The sequence below is a fragment of the Lineus longissimus genome, chromosome 11 (assembly GCF_910592395.1).
Source record: "Lineus longissimus chromosome 11, tnLinLong1.2, whole genome shotgun sequence".
Lineage (NCBI taxonomy): Eukaryota > Metazoa > Nemertea > Pilidiophora > Heteronemertea > Lineidae > Lineus > Lineus longissimus.
Genome location: NC_088318.1, coordinates 11518682 through 11537063, shown reverse-complemented (window position 1 = coordinate 11537063; position 18382 = coordinate 11518682). Strand labels below are relative to the sequence as shown.

Genomic DNA, 18382 nt, shown 5'->3' with positions numbered 1-18382 from the left:
AAACAGATGCACTCGTTTTTCATGTCCACCTCCGGACGCTGCTTGGCATCTCCAGTTGTCTATATTCTGGTGAAGCCTGCGGTAGCTCATTATCCACCTGAAGCACCTCACGACCTATCCGCCTCTGGTAGAACTTCTATCCGACAGTGCGCTTGAAAACAGACTTCAGTACCCTATTTGTCAACTCAAGTAGCCTTCTAAGAGTAGCCTATGTGCTTGCGGTAGTTCATGTATCTGAAGTACCGCATGTGCCTTGGTATGGACAGCATCACGAGGCATCCGCTCGAGTAGAGCTTCTATCCCACCGTGCCCTATTTGTCAACTCGAGTAGCTTTCTTGAGGTAGCCTATAACCCTGAGGTAGCTACCAGGGGGCACATGTAGCTCATAGTGGCAAATGAATAAAAAGTACAAATTTCACAATAGACACATGATATTCGCACAACCAGACTCAATAGCACCATCAAATACATCCGCTTTCGTAACATTGGATAAAATACGGTATAAACCGGAAGAGCAGTCCCCAAAATATCTTTTTCATACATGACGGCTATTACTGATCACAAAGACGAAGCCGGTTACCGTTACTCACGGCCTGGACTGACAACCTCGTTCCCGTCATCGCACCTGCTCATCTAATTCTATGGGAATAGCTCAAACAAGACGTTCTCTGTACACTTCCATCTTAATAAGTTAATTACACAATATTTTAGATAGAAAACTACAACAGCATCGTATGACATTCATTGGAACATTCATATCCATAGGCGATTTGGCACATTCGATTCCGGGTGAAATGGATAAAGAAACCATACAACAGCTAAAACAGCTATAAAAGTCAAGTAGCGTACAAATGCTTAAACTTTCCTCACGCAAAGCCTTGCGCAATCCCTGTGAATCAAAACTCCATTGCCTACGGTCCGAGGACAAGAATACTGATGTGAAGGGGTGATTGCAGCTGTGGGAAGTCATTTCGTGAGATAAATAACGCAGCAGGCTTCCAGCCAGTCTTGGCAACTGCATTTCCGACAATTTAACATGTTTAGAGGTAAGACAAAAGATGTAGATGAATTGGTATCTGCATTTACTCCACAAAGATTTTAAAGATTGGCAAGAAAATGATATGATATGTGGCCTCCGAGCAGCATCCCCTCAGCGGTCATTGAACGTGCGGCTATCTCCTAAACGGTGTGAGGGTTCGCACTCTCGACGCCCTAGCTCCAACCAACCTCTTATAAGTCCGTCGTCAGTGGGTTGGCTAACAGTTTTGTCTTAAGCGAACTGTGAGGACCATTGTTCGTTGGTGCTAACGTACCCGTACCAGTATATGAGAAATTGTTCGAGAAAGTCGAGCTACTCAGCGTATAGTTATTATGCAGAGCGTGCGCAGGAATCAAATGCGCATGTCCAGAAGTCACCGTCTGTGCTGGTCCGTGATTATGATTGTAATTCGATGGACCAGGATTTGAATGTTCTGAATATAGATTTGATGCGACCGTTTCTGAGGTGGCCGGGTTTGAGATGTCCGACGGGCCGGCATTTGAGCATTCGGATGTGCCAGGATTTGAACTGTGCGCGTCATTTGCATTGAGGGTTTCCGTAGGTTTGATCTCATTCTCCTCATCTGAGTCTAAGAAGTCGTAGAAGGGGAATTCACAGCACATGACACATTTCAGACAAAGGGGCAGCCGTTTATAGATCTGAGGGGGAAGGGGGATGAGAGGGCTGGTGGACATCTTGTAATCCAGGTAGTCCTTACACCTGAAACAAAATAGGGACACGTGCCATCAGACTCAGAGATGTAATAGAAGAAATAATGACTCCTACTTCGGAATTACAAGTAATTGGAAATCGTAATGAAGTCGAGACCTATGAAATAAGCTTCAGTCGGTTATAGATTCCGCTGTCACACTGTCAGACGTCCCAACTCAGAACAGTAAGGCGAATCTTGTATTCTACTCAAGACCTGATTCAGTCCCATCCATCTACACCTCCATGTGAAACGGGGCATCAAAAGTGGAGAGCCGGATGTAGTAGAACACAAAATACGCCTATATGATTTTTTTTAAATTAGGACGTACAGCGTGGCTGGGTCTGTACTGCAGCTGTCACATAGATGACAGCACTACTGTATGATCATGATATATGCAGCCGACTCTTAAAGATTCCACGCAGTGACTGCGACATCTGTTCCCTATTCGAGTAAACAGAATTGTCTAGAAACTGTTGAAACATGTTGCCATGACCATTTGCCACGATCTCGATCAGATTCAGACTTAATCCTATCTCTGGTACTATTGCCATTTTTCAAAAAATCGCTATAGGTTTCATTTCGACTTGGTTAACTTACCGTCCATAAATCTCATCGTGTTTCTTCTCTAGCAGAGGAATACCACTGAGGAAGAGCAGTATGAGGGTAGTGAACACGGGGCTGACGATCGCCGCCCATTGACCATTGGTGAGGATGTTAGTGCTGATGATGAAGATGCCCCACCACACCAACATCTCGCCAAAATAGTTGGGATGTCGCGACCAGCGCCACAGACCTGGATTGAGATAATCAAACGTCAGAGATTATCATCAGATTTGAGAAGAGACGTCTATAAGATGGGTCGGGTAAAGATATGACAGGCCAGGTAGTTCCCATGATCAGACAGACGGTACTATAAAGGGATGAATCCGTTCATGTACGAGTATTGAATAACTTAACCTCAACCGTCTTATGAGCACTGCAGCCCTGCGCGAAAGGACCTAGTCAGTGCAGCTGCAGTCATATCAACTGCTATGAAGGACGTGACTGTTCTATATATTCAGACTTGCCCAGCCAAAACGTAGCGTCGGCAATCATGTGCTGTGATCAACCATACACAGGCGTGGCACGAGACTGTTTCTACTAGTAGAATCTGAAAGAAAATTCGCTTACCAAAATCACACCACCTGCCATTGTTGGCCGGATTGTCTCTGAAGTTGAACTTCTGCATATCAGCGGAAGCTTCACACACGAGACCCACGGTGTAGATCACTGCTCCGGCGATATCCAGGTCGGTGAACTCCCTTGGGTCGAGTTTGAATGCACTCCGCTGCGCATTTGTGAAGATTACTGGTAGACTCACGGAAAACACCCAAATCGCCTGAAAAAAAGAGGCGCCAGAGAGTTCAAGAGATCAGCAAGCTAACGATAACATGCATACAAGATACGAGATATCTTGACTGACCGCAATAAAGCCGCATCGTAGCCTACTCGTGCAAAAAAGCACCCAAATATTCAACCGGAGGCAGTGAGTTCTAATCAACCAACCTGAAAGGTCCAGAATCCTGCATATTTCGACCATCGACTCCCCTTCTCCTCAAAGCGGGTGTCCTCGCCTATTTTGCATATTCGGTACAGGAGGTAACAAGAAAGACGTAGTCCCCAGCCCCAAACAAACGCGGTGACCATCACTTGCCGGGTCGTGTACGTCTGCAAAACAGATCGGACTTAGTAAGCATGAGATAAAGGCGAGACCAAAGATCTGATGCAAACTACATGTTTTACACTGTGGTTCAGTACAGATCGTGCGCTCATATTTGATGTTACAAACAGCGGGGCTTGGTTGTTCAGACAAATCAAGACACCAGCTTAGCGTTCACCACCACGTTGGCGTTCACCACCACCTTGGCGTTCACCACCACCTTGGCGTTCACTTGAGCTTGACGTTAACTGCAGTCGACATGCTCTTCCGGTTCTCCTGCCCCTTATGTCAGAAAAAGAGCCAGTGATCAGTAGCGTTGAGTATTCCTTTCAAATCTACCTTCGAAGCTTTCTTCAAAAACTCTTTTACCTGTGCCAGAAGAAACGTCAAAATAGCAATGATGGCGAAGTTGACTCCTCCCGCGATGTCGGTGAGCTTGGTGAACTGGAAGGTACAGGCAAGGAAGAAGAAAACCAACTGCATGCTCACTGTCACGATGGCACACAGGGCTAAGTTGTTCTCGTCGAAGATGTACATCTTGTGGCTACATGTTGGTGGTCAGGGTCAGATAAGATGTCAGCAACGTGTAGGAAATCTGTAGAAGATATGAGAAACTCGGTGAAGGACTGTGTACGCTACTGATGTTTTAAAAGCAAACTCGACCTATATAATGCTCACTGCATGTCAAGAAAGCACAAACGTAATGGCTCTTCCCGTCAAAGCTGCACCTCTTTAGCATGTCCAGGCTACATCTCGCCGGTCAGGGTCAGATTAGATGTCATCCGTGGAAGAAAAAAAGAAATTGGTTGAAATTTATGCAAGTATCAATTCGTTTCTTGTACCCCCCCCCCTCCTCAAGGGTAGTTAAGCTATCACCACTAATCTTTGCCGATGCTTGAGTAGTATTTATTTTTCCTTTAGTGAAAATTTGGCAAGGCTGGAAAGAATAAGGATGCTAATGTGTCGATGTCTTGTCGAACATACAGCCTTACCCAGTAAAATTAGTTCAGTTACTTTATATGACGGTGATAACTGATATATTGTTGATGGTGTTGTCTTGACGAAAGAAAAAGTAGCATTGGTGAAAAAAGGGTGATGCTTGAGCCTTAAGATGTCGTTATAGGGTGATAAGGTGTCGTACCTTTGAGGAGGGGGGGGGGGGGTACAAGACACGAATTGATACTTGCATTAGTACTGGCTACAAAGTAACGCATGGCAACATTTACTGAGTGGTTTATCATCATGTTGTGTCATTGCTATCAACTTGATATCGGCGTTATGTGGTGTACAATATTGATTGTCCACTTGGTGGAAGAAGTGCTCACTCATTGTTTTCGCTCATGGTGATTTAATGGCCCAGAAGCCCGATTGTGTGTTGGGAATAATCATGGATGAAAGCACGGAAATCTCTTTTTTCATCCCTTTCCAGAGTCGCGCTTGCCATGTTCCCACGGAGACAACAAGCCGAATTGATGATCCAGTGGAAAGAGTCCAATCGATACAATGAATATGTGATCTACTACAAACATGATTAATGATAGAATGCTTTGTCAATATGACGCAAGCATTGATATACATAGATGTTTCAATACAGTCCCATGAATTTGTATTTATCTATCGCTCTTCGTCATTGCCTGTCGGCATGTTGTTGAAAGGTCTGTAAGCATGAGTCGGAAGCTCTGGTTGTTTGCCCGAATTACTACGAAGGTTTGACGCTGTCTCGTACTGATGTCAGATAGACAGCCGACATAGGCCGAGAGGGGAATAGGGTAGCGGGCTGTCATTTACGATATCACCGAAGACAGGAAAATCCATCAGCAACTTTGTCATTTTTGTTTTCATCTTTTCATCGGAAGACATTTCAGCACAGCATTCACACCGTCAACAAGTCAAATGTGATAATTTATAGACGTTATCGCATGGTTAAAGACATGTATATAACAGTCTATTTATTTGAAAGACCCGATCTGGATATATCATCGTCTTGATAGCTGTACGACTATCAGAACATCACTCTCGACGACGTATCTACGCTATAGAACCCCACCGTCTGCATGGTCTTTGGCACATCACGGCACAAGCTCGAGGGTACAGGGAACTATTGATCGGACAAGCGTAGCTGCGGTTCCAACCTTTCGTACACCAAGTACGAGATGAAGATGAAGCATCCTTATCACTCCATGGTTGTTAATCTTTTACGCGCTATAAGGTTATCATGCATGCAATGCATTGCAACATCTACCATCACTAAACTGCCTCATCCGTAATTACGGAGTTGTTTTTCCTGTAGCATCCTGGTGATTGACAACATAATTTTAAATTAGAGCGAACTACATGTATTTAGTTATTATTAGGGTAGCTGTTTTAGAACGCGTAAACGGCTAATGGGGAGTTTTCGCAAAACTCCCGATACACAAACGTGCGACAGATTCCGGTGTATTCCTTTATATACCGGAACAACTTATGCTCAGCAGTACATATAGTGGACGTCACACTAAAGCTTTCGCATCCATAAGGCTAACAAGAGCATGCAGTTAGAAACCCGCCCAAGCAATGATGCTTTTTGTAAACACTTCATGATCTCACCTCTTCCACCATCACAGGGATATCATCTCGTCATTCCCACATCCAAGTAACGCACTTTTCCGCCTATCTGCAACCTTGGTAATCGGTAATGCTTTCACACCAGAGACTTCATCATGAAAGCGGTCATCCTGGTATATAACCAGTGGTTCTCAATATACTCCGCCTCTCGAATGACGGCGAAGAAGTAAAAAAAACTGATTCGATCACTGGCTTCGGCTAACGAATATATTCACAGATACGTTTACTCGTTGTAACCACTGATCCTTTTCTGACGCTTATCATTCCAACATCCACATAGAATGTATTACACTCCTTGTCCGCACCATTGCGGGTTATCAGTATGCGCTCTCAAGACCATTTCATATACCATTTCAGCCACTACATAAGGAAAATAGGAAGAAGGCAGTTACAGGAATGCTTTACAAAACACCAATAATATTTACCTCTTCAGTGATTATTCCCACATTTGCGTCCATCTACTGCACGATATCCTCTTCTATATACCTTGCCACGGCTAAAAGCGGTTAGTTCCGATGCCTGGACTGGTATCGACGTATACCATCAAGCAGCGTGTTCACCCTGAACCAAGATAGCAATGGCGGATTCCTTGGCAACCAACTGTTCGCGTGAAATACCTATATTGGAGAATCTAACCCAGCTTCTCTGTCTGGTTGATTTGCGTTCCGGGCTCGCACGTTGTCTGTCCGTGGAGAAAGCAAGACCAATCGTGGCAGGCTGAGGGAGCAGGCTCCCGGCCTCGCTACAACACTGGCAAACGATAGATGTCGGTCTGCCAAATAGGTGTATTATTGGTACATGAATCTGTGCACCAACACAGTTATTGATTGTGCTATGAATGATTATTAGACCCATAAGCTTATACATGTGTGGGCAATCCATGAAATATCGATCATGGCGCTTTTGACACTGATTTCTCACAGTCGGTTACAACAAGACGTGTCGCAATGAATGCCGGGGCATCACGACGCAGAGTGAAATTTACGCGCGTTTTCACTTTTTTTCGAAATTCCTACCTTTGGTGTTAAGAATGCTCGAACAACGGGACGAGGTCCTGGTCCGTCGATTTCATTTCACACGGAAATGTTGGCAACAATTCAGCGCGAGTAATATTTCCGTCCGTTTCAGGCTTGCCAAACAGCCATCGCTCGCTCACCTAATGGTTACTGGTATCTGTTCTAGATGCAGTTAGTGACTAGTGGGTGCCTTTAATTAGACTCAGAAATCTACCATCAAGATTTCCCGGGCGTCCTTAAACAATGCATTCTGATGTGACAGTTACCAAACACTGCCACGACGCTGTACTCTCTATTGAGGTAGCCTATATACTAGTATACGTATTGGAAAACAGTTTCCTTAGCAACCAGCAACGAATGGTGCTGTTGAGAACATAAGATAAACCGGTCGAGGTACGACTCGAGGTAGGATTTGTTGTCAAAGAAGCAATCTTTTCCGGTCTATGGTAGCCTGGCGGTTTTAAGGCTGTTGCCCCCTAGCTTGGCGCCCAAGCATGCGGCTGCTTCCAGTAGTTGGAAAGTCCTGCATATTGAGTTGTCTTGCTGATTTTGGGGGACGTATATAATAGGTAAGTAGGAGATAAGTTGGGCAGTGTTGCAAATGAGCACATCTGATCAGATGAGAGCGAACAGATTGGTGAAAACTCTCTGACGAAATCATCGTTGCCACTCAAAAGGATCCTCATCAATCATCACCACCAACACTTTAATATCCTATCTCTCAACGTTGCATCAAGGTATCTATTAAGTCTTGTAACCATGGCAACAGCTGGATACAGCGGGCGCGACGTGCAGTAGCAGGTCTGTAAAGCTCTCGGGTTAAAGCTGCATTCTGAACCATCAGTGTACTCCGTTCGTAAAGTGCAAGTCAGTCACACCTTAGCGGATTGCGTTAACAGATGTCCAGCGGAGAGCAAAATGTCAGATTCGTTGTTGTCAGTTCGCACCCGTTATTCGTTCGTTTGTCGTTCGGCGAATGCGTTTACTTGTCAGGGAAGGTAGGGCGAAGTCCGTTCCCTCCGGTGGAAAGTTTTGTGAATGAACAAACGCGTCCGCCAGTTTTACTGTTCTTTTGTGCTGGGCATGGATTTGGTTTGGAACTCATGCGTTCCTCCACCTGTACTTGTCGTTGATGTCCAGTGGACGTGGCTGGTGGTCGCAGGCCGGCCGATTACCTGACATGCAGCGCACTTATCCTCCTTTTCCATACATGTTTCGGTGTTAATGAGACTAGTAGCGAGAGGATAGTACTATGGAAGTAAGAACCACGGAAACATATATGGAAAAGGAGAAGGATGTTATCGTTGAGATTAGAGCTGATGTCATCTCGGTCTCCTCCTTTTCCATACATGTTTCCATGGTAATGAGACTGGTGACTATCAAATCCATAATGTTCAGTTCAGATCTCAGTAAACTACACAAAATATCTTGTACACTGTCTTTATTACAAGCCTGACAAACATGTACAAAATACAATCACTTGATTGGTTCACGTTGATAGGAGCATCAATCATTGGCAACTACCTACCCGGGCGTAACATACTCAAATCTAAGACTCCTTTATCCACAAAGATATTTCAATCACCATTATACATTAACAGGCGATTAACTAAATCAGAGGAAAAAGCTTTGAAGTTTTTGGTAAGGTGAATGGTTTCCGAATGGATAAGAGTCCAGGATGTATCAAACGAACACAAGTACAGAAGGCATGATTGATGTTGAGGATTCTTCTCCAGAAGATTGGTCCATCTAATGACTGGCAGTAGAGACAATCGACTATGACCACTACCTCTTCCTCCCTCGTCCACGCCTCTCAGGAACACTGCAAAGTCAATGATGAAAAGAATCATTTTGAAGTAATGATCAACCGTGTCTCATCTCAGTGTCCGTGAGCAAGAGATGCTCACAAGTCAGAAGGCAAAAGCAAATGCAGATAGACATCAATAAACTCACCTGACGGCATTAAACAAGTCTTGACAGTCATCCTCCTCTTCTTCATGCTGGGTCATCTGAAGGTCCGCCGCAAACTTCTCCATCACTTGTCGCTTGGCTAAGCTAGCATGCGGGACAAGGTCGCGGCCACCAATAACCCTGGGTAGGTCATCGCTACCTTTATGCAGCACCTGGAACAAGTTAGATACTAACATATCAGCTGTTCTAATCATGCTCTACCATACGCTTTCTCACTAATGCTTTGGGATAAGTTAATCGCCAGCAGCATCGTCAATGCTGAGCGGGAGGCAGCTACGAAGTCTGTACATAACAAGCCTTGAACAGTTGAGAAACTAAGTAGTGAGTGACCAGGCCTGGAAACGAATAATGACCCTAACTCTTACAACGACCTGAAGGCAATGAAATACGTGACCAACCTTTTTGAATCTTTTGAAGTTCTTCACCGGCATTCCCTTCCAAGCTGGGGGCATAGTTGACCCAGATTTGGTTGGTTTCTGTCTGCGTACGACCAATGATGTGTAGTTAATCTTGGCACAGGCAGCTGGAACATCTGGATCGAACTGGTTTTCTTCAGTTTTGATGAAGTTCTGAAAATAAATCAGGGCTCAAAATAACCTTATTGGTGGTATTTTAAAACCTCAACAGTACCGATCTATATTCTATATGCAGAGAAGCATACAAGAGTCTTATCTTGCAAAAAGGCAATGGTTTTTAAGTCTCTGATACTAGTATTAAAGAGTTGAATTGAACACCACCATCTAGAACAACTCACCTCATTCGGTCTAGTTGTCGTCAAAAACCCTTCCTCTGGTGCAGTATTTAGATTTGATCTCCGTGGGGACACCTTTCTACTTGTTGAAGGCTTGATGTCCTGTTTCATCCTAACTCCACCTTCAGGGACAGGTGCTGGGGGACTCACAGCAGGCTCCTGTTTCACACTTGCATGAGATTTTCGTGGTGGAGCAGCATCTATATTATCCGACTCTGCAATGACCGCGACGCCAGGTCCCTTTCCCAAATCAAAATCTGCAGCAACATGTTTCAGATCATCAAAGTCTGTGTCTTCAGTAACAGTTTCAGAAATATAGGCAGCATTAGTAACTTCTCTTTTAAAACTTTTTTCTCGATTTTGATCTACCCCATTTCCATCAGGTTTTTCAGTCACGGGATGTTTAGAGCGTCCACCTTTACGTGCTGGAAGCTGATCAAAGTCACTAACATTATGACCTTCCCCAGGAGAAGGTGACCTAGAAGGTGTCTTCCTCTTCTGCTGCCTGGCCTTTCTTGGTGGAACAGAATCAAATGCCATACCCGTCCCATCGTCACTATCAGATGCAAGGACAACATCACTAGTTTTAGCCCCACTAAAAAGATCACCAGCTGTGGGCAACTTGTCTCTCTTGCGACCACGCTGGACTCCAGTTCTCGCTGGAACACTATCAAGCTCACTTGTTTCATCATTACCAACAGGAGTGGGAGATCTTTTCCGCAAATTTCGCCCTTGTCCACTTCTTGCAGGAACACTGTCAAACTCATTCCCTTTGTCCATATCAACAGGAGCAGGTGATTTCTTCCTTGCATTCCTTCCAGGTCGACTCCTAGCAGGAACACTATCAAACTCATTATCACCGTGTTCTGGTTCAGGTGATCCTTCACCTTTTGTCTGACCCCCTAGTCTTTGGGAAACACCAAACTCACCAGCAGCTTCAAAAACTGGTGACCTTTGTCTGGAGTTTCTCTCTTGGCCAGTAAAAGCAGAGAACTCATTCGCCTCATTATCCCCAAGGGCATTAGTTGGACCAGGTGATCGTTTCCGCTGACTTTCCTTTCGACCACGCCTCGGAGGTACACTATCAAAATCTATTTTGTTGTCATTGTCATCGATATTCCTCTTTGCTGGGCTCGTACTTCTCAATTCTCTCTTGGTTGTCGGCCCAGGGGATGTGGATTTGCTTCTCGATCTTCGTTCAACTTTGACCTGCTTCCTGTTTGGCTCTTGTGCCTCTTCTTCATCATCACGCCCCCTGTGATGCAAAAATAAATCAGAAAACGAGGCCTTGTTATTTGTTGCAAATATGGTTGGCCATGCATGCATTATGTGTTAATGTATTGCCTAAACCAAGTCCATCAAGTGTTGCAGATCATCTTAGATGATAGAAAAGCTGATTTGATTTCTTGTGATCATCACTCATTACGTTGCTAGTCCTAGCACACCCGGAAAGTGAATGACAGCAAGTGGTAAGATTGCATATTGAAAGCAGTAATATGCCAGGAAAGGAAGTACAAGGTCACCAGAATAAACAATATTTTGTGGCTTACCTTTTTCTCTTGCTGGCTGTTGCTATTTCCCTCTCATGAATAGACTCTTCAGCTGCAAATATTTGGCTAACGGGTTCCTCCTTCACCCGGATCAACTCCGGTTTGACACTCGCAGATGGTTTGACGTCCCTGCTCGGTCTAGCTTGGTGTTTGCTGAAACATAACAAGGGACTTATGACATCGTGTCCTCTCGCTGAGGAAACACCGAAAGGTTAAATCTAACAGATAAATGCACAACTTTTCCAGGTCCATCTTGACTTATCACAACCTGTAGTGCATTTTTGCATTACTGACCAAGTAAAATTTACACCTGATATTGCAAACTACTCACTGCAATTGCACTGGCAGGAAGATTTACAAGAACACAGGTTAAAACTGTTGTAGAGTCACGCACAATGACGAAGGAGTTGGAAAACGTTGGCCTGTCCTGGGATACAGCGAGAAGAGTGTCACAGCACAGAACGAAAATGACTGAGTAAGAAAATAACTTGCCTATCAATATCTTGAGACTGCTGGGATCTGTATGCCATAGACTGTGAGATATCTGGGTCCACCTGTTGTGATAGGGTCTGCCCAGGAATAGCACCAAGATGTGGACCACCTGGAAAAGGAGAAACAGTTCAGCATTAAAAAGATAATCGATACTTGTGCCCTTGGGCAAGTCACAATGCTTTGACAGCCACATCTTTTGAAAGAAAGATAGGCCTGCATGACCTACCAGGTGAATAGAAAGGCGTAGATCACAACTTAAAGTTAAGTGGAACCTACTGTGGATGATAAATTTGTTATGTGATATGAAGTCTCCAATCACGAAAACTTACCAATAACACAATCGGGGTTGCAGTACTTTTCAGTGGAGCTGTAAAGTGCCGCAAAACCCAACTCAGCCTCGGGAATTGGTCTCTTTTTGTTCCTGAAGAATATACGAGGGTAAGTTTGGTTACGCGAGATCCAAAGTCTTGAGCTGTGGAGTGGTGCAGCGGAAACATCAGCGCCCGACACCCTTGAGGTCGTGGGTTTCTATGACAGCATGGATTTTCCTCGGGTCTCCCTTTTCCTCCTACTTGCATTACAATCGACCAATATTGTCTATAGAGGTAATAATGTCCTTGTTGACGCTCAGCTTTCAATTCAATATTTTTTATCCACTTGCAATGGAAAACCCCACACGCATTTTTGTATTATAAATCAGTGGAGGAAATGAACTTGAAATCACTCACTTTTGCAGGTAGTCCAACACATGTGAGATCCACTCCTGCGCATTTTGTGAGAGTTGCTGGGAGTTCTCTGATGGACTACACTCCATGACACATGTACCAGGTGCGATCAGGACACTGTCGTCATTATCATCCGTCCCCTCCTCCATGAGGAATGGCACACCTCCGCCGAGCTCAATGGAAAGGTTGAGCTTCTTGAACTGAAAGAGTGCATCGTGTAATGAGACCTTTTTGCATAATCAAATACAACTCAGTTTGTCACTTATATGAAATGTAAACATCTGAGAATTTAAACCCTTTTTGTGCTGATGTCATGCAAATCACTTTTTAGAATGGGGTATAAATTTGTATTAAGCCAAAAGAGACAATTTTTAGACCTGCACAATATTTACCTGCTTTGATGTTAGAAAGATAAACATCTTCCCCTGGAAGAGATTTTGACGGCTTGGATCAGCACTGAATGATACTTCATCTTGGGTGATCTGCGACTCGGCCAGTGGAGGCAAGAAACTGAAATAAGAGAGGTTGATAATCAGGTAATGTATCTATATGACGTAATGGCGGATAACGTCAGAAAACATTACAAAGCCAAGTCGCTCGTGACATCTAGCGGATTTCACCACTGAACCAGATGTTGCAATAGACATTGCTCTATTGCCATTCCTGTCTGCCATTTTGTGATGCAAATCATCGTAATAACCCAAAAGTATCAAAGCACTGCTGGATAGTGTTGTTAGTGCAACATTTAATCACAAACAACTCACAAAGAGAGGTGAACAAATATCCTGTCCTATCAACCGTGTTCAAAGGGTACAATGGGAAGTGTGGGCCTTTCGTTTCAGCCCTCTATGAATAGCTTACGGTAGGTTGTACTCCAAATATGGTATAAGCTGGACTGGTGTTTGGATGCAGTGTTTTACTTACTCTGATGGGTCTGGCTTTGCTTCTCCGTTCTTGGTTGCTTCAAGGTACCTTGCGAGGTATTCTGGCGTCACAACATTGGCACAGGATATCAGAGCACACATTACCTGGAGGAAATAGAGTAGATTATGAAGAGTTTGCAAAGGTTTGAGAGCATCAATATTAAACACCCTAACAATAACCAACTTGAAGTTAATCAAGAACCAGGTTAACACTTTCAGGGCCATCTATGTCACAATATCTCTAATCACGTTTTCGAGCCTTAGTCAATGATAAACATGCTTGTGACACGTGAACTGCGACAGATGACCTCATGAATACTATGTACCTTGGCCTATCAATAACATGCACAATTTTAAAGAGCAGTGGAAAGAGGACACACGAGTGAGTAAATGTGAAGAACTATCAGCAAAGTTTACCTTTATTGTGACGCTTAGGTTACTCATGACGACCATACTGCAGTCTTTCGTCCATTCCTGTACCACGTGCCCACCCAGCTGGTGGAGGACGCTCTTCACCGACTTCTTTAGGGCTGGAGTTAGGCACGATGTTGTCACAATGAACGGCTCATATTTTAAGCTGGCAGTGTTAAAGAAGAATCACATTTGATGGACAAAAAAGGCAGGCAAGAAACAAAAATTGAGAAAAGGCAGGCCCTCTCTAAACACGTTAAAACACCCCTCCAGTTGCAAATCAAAGGAGATGTGTGGACCGAGTCAATTGAACTGAGGCTCAACTACCAAGCAATGATAAAAACTTCACACCATAATTATTTGAAGTTTTGAACTTAATGTCTTTGAAAATGAAAGGCTTTACCTGAATTTGCTTTTGTCTGAGCCAAATTTAATCGAATCACCAGAGCTGAGGAGACATTCCTCTGAAACTTTTTTATGATTAACGAAGCATCCGTATCTTGAAGTGTCCTTCAATTTCACAGTTGGAAGTACATGGGAATGTGACTGAAAGATACATACACACTTAGTAAGATGTAGTTGCAAAACCATTGTGCCCTTTTCATAACTCGAACGAAGAAACTGAGAAACTACCGGTACTGATAGGTGATGTCAAAATATTTCCTCCCAATATACTTACAACATGGTTGTCTGGATGGGTAACTGTGATGACTGCATGTTTGCGACTGATCGCAGGATCATTCTTCAGAACTATCGAACAGTCCTTCCTCCCAATCACATTCTCCACATCAACAAACAACGGGTAACTTTCACCACCTGGAAACAGAACAGAAAGCATGTCAAATCAAGCCCATATCACTTTCGTTTAATGACATTTTTTTGGAAATGGCAGTGATTGTCAAGTCGCTCCGATAAGAGAGTATGAATGGTCTGGAAAAAAACTGCAAACCCGTCCGACAATAAGATGTACACTGTTTTCAGCCAAATATTGTCCGAAATCAGGTTTACAAGAAAGGAAGTCGGTCTGGTCGGATCGATAGTCAAAGAACGCAATGAATCGACTTGGATGTGTCGGCTGGAGTTGTTCACTTACTATCTGAAGACGAAATCAGCTGCCACATCTTGGTTTTATGGAGGATTTTTTACAGAAAAAGACGAAATTTTACACTTTCGTTTTTTACATTTCGAAAAACTACATGGCCAATTTCCACAAGAGCCGTGGCTGGAACCGCGAACACAACCACCTTTGACGGTATCAGGCTGTTTCGCTACATTGCCAGTTCGCTACAAGTCGTTTCGCTACATGTGGCGGTCGTTTCGCTACATGGTAGGTCGTTTCGCTACATGGGTGGGGTCGTTTCGCTACATGATGGGTATGGTCGTTTCGCTACATGGAGGACGTTTCGCTACATGGGTGGTGACTACAAATTCATTATAGCACAGTTTGCCGGTAAAAAAACTTATACGGTTTGATGGCGCGCAAGGGGTTCTTGTCGTCCTGGCCTGGGTTAGGCCACATAAAAAAAAAAGTTGGTGATCGTCCCCGCCCGCCCCTACGAAAAACGCCCGGCCCCATTTTTTGTTAAAATCCTAAAAAAGTTGGTATAATGTTCTCTGCTAGGGTCAGAATTGCATGGTTGGAATCTCTATGAAATTTCCTTTCAAATGACACCAAACATGTCTGTTTAGGTTTATTGTACCCAGAGATATTTACTTGATTTGAGCGAAAGATTGCTCCTATAGCGCCACTAAGATCGTCAGTGTCATACACTGTGTATACTACAATGGTCGGGAGGACTGGTTCCCATGCCATCATATTTACAATATCTTGAAGTATTGAACTGTGAGAATTTTGAAAGAGATCAGTCCACCAACAGCTATACCCGTCGAACTTTGGGACATTTTTTTTGGGACACCCGATATATATGCATTGAACTGCCTCAAATTAATTGTTCCATCATTTGACCGTATATCTATATATACAGATGGATGATGAGATTTATACCTAAATTAACTCTCAATATACATGTATACCGTGCTTTGCGTGAATTTATTGCAAAAGCTGAGTTTGTCGATTTATTTCTTTATTTTTATTACTTGCTTAGAAATATCTGTAGGCCATGCACATTTGTCTCTTTTACATTTTTGAGGGCCCTGAAAAGGGCCGTATATTAATGCTGCACCAAAGGCCTAGTGCCTCCTAAGGATACCGCCCCGGATTTCTCGTGCCAGTCTATGTTGTCCGTCGTCGTTGAGATGCACACCATCACTCTTCATCTGCGACTGCCGGTGGATAGACTTAAGTTCGATTAAGTCGATTCTCTTATCTTTTCTCAATAACGCGTTGATCTTGGCGACACATTTGTTGTACTTCTCGGGGACTCTGCAGCGACTCTTGCTTGTGTTGAATCTTTCCATAAGCGAAGTTATGCTTGCTCGTGGCCCCTGCTTCTGGCACTTGCCGACCAGGTTCTTCAGTCGCTTGAAGACTTGTATCGGCTGGGGGCACATAGATAAATCGTTCCCGCCGATCGCAAACAGCACGTGATCATAGCACCTTTGTTTCTGAAATATAAGAATTTAAAATTAATAAATGAGTAATACATACATACAATAAAACAAAACCAAATTTTCAAACTACAAAAAGGATTTTTTTTGTTTTGTTTTTTTTTCGGTTCATATAACTACCATTATTCACTCTTAAAATTAGATTTAAAATTTGTTTAACAAAAACAACTAGCTATATATAGGTTGTAATTAAAACATGGGTTCATCATTTATTCCTAGCACTTACTTTCTCTAATTTGTAGATAAGACCGATAGGTAACCTATAGGTAACCTATTGGTAACCTATAGGTAACCTATAGGTAACCTATCGGTCTTTAAAGTGAAGTGCGGCATAACATATATCAAGGTTTTTTGCCATTTTCTGCTGTAAGACGATTTCAAAAGTGTACCTAACACTTTATACAATACAGAAAACCAAATGCAATTAGCTCCATCCATTTTGAAGATATAGCCAATTATATGTTTGACAACTTGATTACCTGATCAGGCTAGCAACTGGCTTGTTAGAGCCAGGCGGCGGGTTCAGCAAAAGTTGTGATGTAGATCAGGTCATCTGTACATGTCATGCAATCATAAAAGCAGGAGGGCCTTAATTAATTATGCACACCTGGAAGTAATGTGTTTCATTCACTATGGTGTATTGTGTGAAGATGATGATGATCATTTTGATGTGGGGATTGATGCTGCATTCCCTGAGGCTTCCACAGAAGTTGAACCAGACAGACGGCAACCTGCAGTTGTTGAAAAGGTGATATTTATTTTCATCTTTTCATCTGCCATGTCTGTAGACTGGTTTATCTGTTAAAATTTTATAATAGAATCCATGAAACAAAAATCAGGCTTATTGAATGTTTCATTGTTTTGTGTGGTAAAGAAACCATATTCAAATATGGCCTACATCAGTACAGTGTTTCAGGAGTTATGGATTGCATTGTTGATACACCTAGAGAAACCATGAAACAATGCCAGACATTGAAACCCTGTAACAATATTGTTCAGGAATATTTATTTAGCATGGCTTTATCAACTAAAAATCAAATAAACATTTTTTTTTAAAATATGTGAATTGTGATGTGATGTATTCTGATTTTGAATCTTATATCTTGTTTTGAAACTGTCGCTTTAGGAAATGCTAACCACGGGAACACAATGCCCGATCGTAATCAAGTTTATCAATGGCTCGAACATGTATGGCTCAACGTTTAAATATCCTTCTGTATCGACCAAAACATCCTCAAATTCACTGCTCTCACTCTCTGAACTGTATGCGGAAGCCATCTTGCTTTGTTCTGACTGACCTGACCTACGTCATCAAAAAATCCCTAGCGCCCACATGTGGAACTAATCTAAAGTTGTGTGTGGTGGGAAATTCAAATAGTTTCAAATTGAAAATTGAAATAACTAAATAATGACTTTATTATTAGAATTTTTTTAATGTCTGGGATCTTGTTTTTTTAACCCTCAACATATTTCATGAGTATCAAGCATGTTTTCAAACCTTGATATATGACCTTTAAGCGAAGAGGCATGCTCAAAACGATGGTCATATGGTTACAGTTGTCTGCAATTAACACCTTCATGGCATTGATTCTCTACTAATTATCTTCTCACTAGGGTGATCAAAGAACAGTTCCGTCTGCAATTGACACCTTCATGGTGTGAGCAGTATTATTGATTGACGTCTAATTATGAGGAATGTTGTTTCCTGCAATTAACACCTTCATGGCATTGATTCTCTACTAATTATCTTCTCACTAGGGTGATCAAAGAACAGTTCCATCTGCAATTGACACCTTCATGGTGTGAGCAGTATTATTGATTGACAACTAATCATTTTCTCACCTGGGTGATCAAAGAGCTATCCCGTCTAATTAAAAGGAATGTTATTTCCTACAATACCTGTGTATTTGAATTTACTTC

General features: G+C 42.9%; 2 protein-coding genes across 4 annotated transcripts; both read right to left on the bottom strand.

Annotated features, from left to right (window-relative positions):
* Positions 1-414: 414 nt before the first annotated feature.
* LOC135495807 (uncharacterized) lies at positions 415-6838 on the bottom strand. Of its 2 annotated transcripts, none has more exons than XM_064784747.1 (6): positions 6481-6838; positions 3821-4046; positions 3298-3459; positions 2923-3130; positions 2350-2545; positions 415-1760 (listed from the first exon to the last, which is right to left on the bottom strand). In XM_064784747.1, the coding sequence occupies exons 2-6, from the start codon at positions 3986-3988 to the stop codon at positions 1232-1234; spliced, it is 1263 nt and encodes a 420-aa protein (XP_064640817.1). In that variant the 5' UTR covers positions 3989-4046; positions 6481-6838; the 3' UTR covers positions 415-1231. The 2 variants fall into 2 exon arrangements, with proteins under 2 accessions (XP_064640817.1, XP_064640818.1); XM_064784748.1 differs by lacking the exon at positions 6481-6838 and adding an exon at positions 6038-6382.
* A 1675-nt stretch (positions 6839-8513) lies between these two features.
* On the bottom strand, positions 8514-15090 carry LOC135496297 (nibrin-like). Of its 2 annotated transcripts, XM_064785552.1 has the most exons (14): positions 14988-15090; positions 14574-14710; positions 14298-14440; positions 13901-14060; positions 13485-13588; positions 12953-13070; positions 12564-12760; positions 12165-12256; positions 11836-11944; positions 11344-11496; positions 9797-11048; positions 9441-9611; positions 9025-9194; positions 8514-8893 (listed from the first exon to the last, which is right to left on the bottom strand). In XM_064785552.1, the coding sequence occupies exons 1-14, from the start codon at positions 15013-15015 to the stop codon at positions 8857-8859; spliced, it is 2871 nt and encodes a 956-aa protein (XP_064641622.1). In that variant the 5' UTR covers positions 15016-15090; the 3' UTR covers positions 8514-8856. The 2 variants fall into 2 exon arrangements, with proteins under 2 accessions (XP_064641622.1, XP_064641623.1); XM_064785553.1 differs by lacking the exons at positions 14298-14440; positions 14988-15090 and having other exon boundaries at positions 14574-14630.
* Between the last annotated feature and the right edge of the window lie 3292 nt (positions 15091-18382).

Coding starts and splice junctions, on each gene's coding strand:
- LOC135495807 (XM_064784747.1), bottom strand. CDS start 3,988: ATGTACATCTTCGACGAGAACAACTTAGCCCTGTGTGCCATCGTGACA. Junction 3,460..3,820: donor TGACGTTTCTTCTGGCACAG/GTAAAAGAGTTT, acceptor TCTGTTTTGCAG/ACGTACACGACCCGGCAAGT. Junction 1,761..2,349: donor CACGATGAGATTTATGGACG/GTAAGTTAACCA, acceptor ATTTTGTTTCAG/GTGTAAGGACTACCTGGATT.
- LOC135496297 (XM_064785552.1), bottom strand. CDS start 15,015: ATGTGGCAGCTGATTTCGTCTTCAGATA. Junction 9,612..9,796: donor CGACAACTAGACCGAATGAG/GTGAGTTGTTCT, acceptor ATTTATTTTCAG/AACTTCATCAAAACTGAAGA. Junction 9,195..9,440: donor ACTTCAAAAGATTCAAAAAG/GTTGGTCACGTA, acceptor AACTTGTTCCAG/GTGCTGCATAAAGGTAGCGA.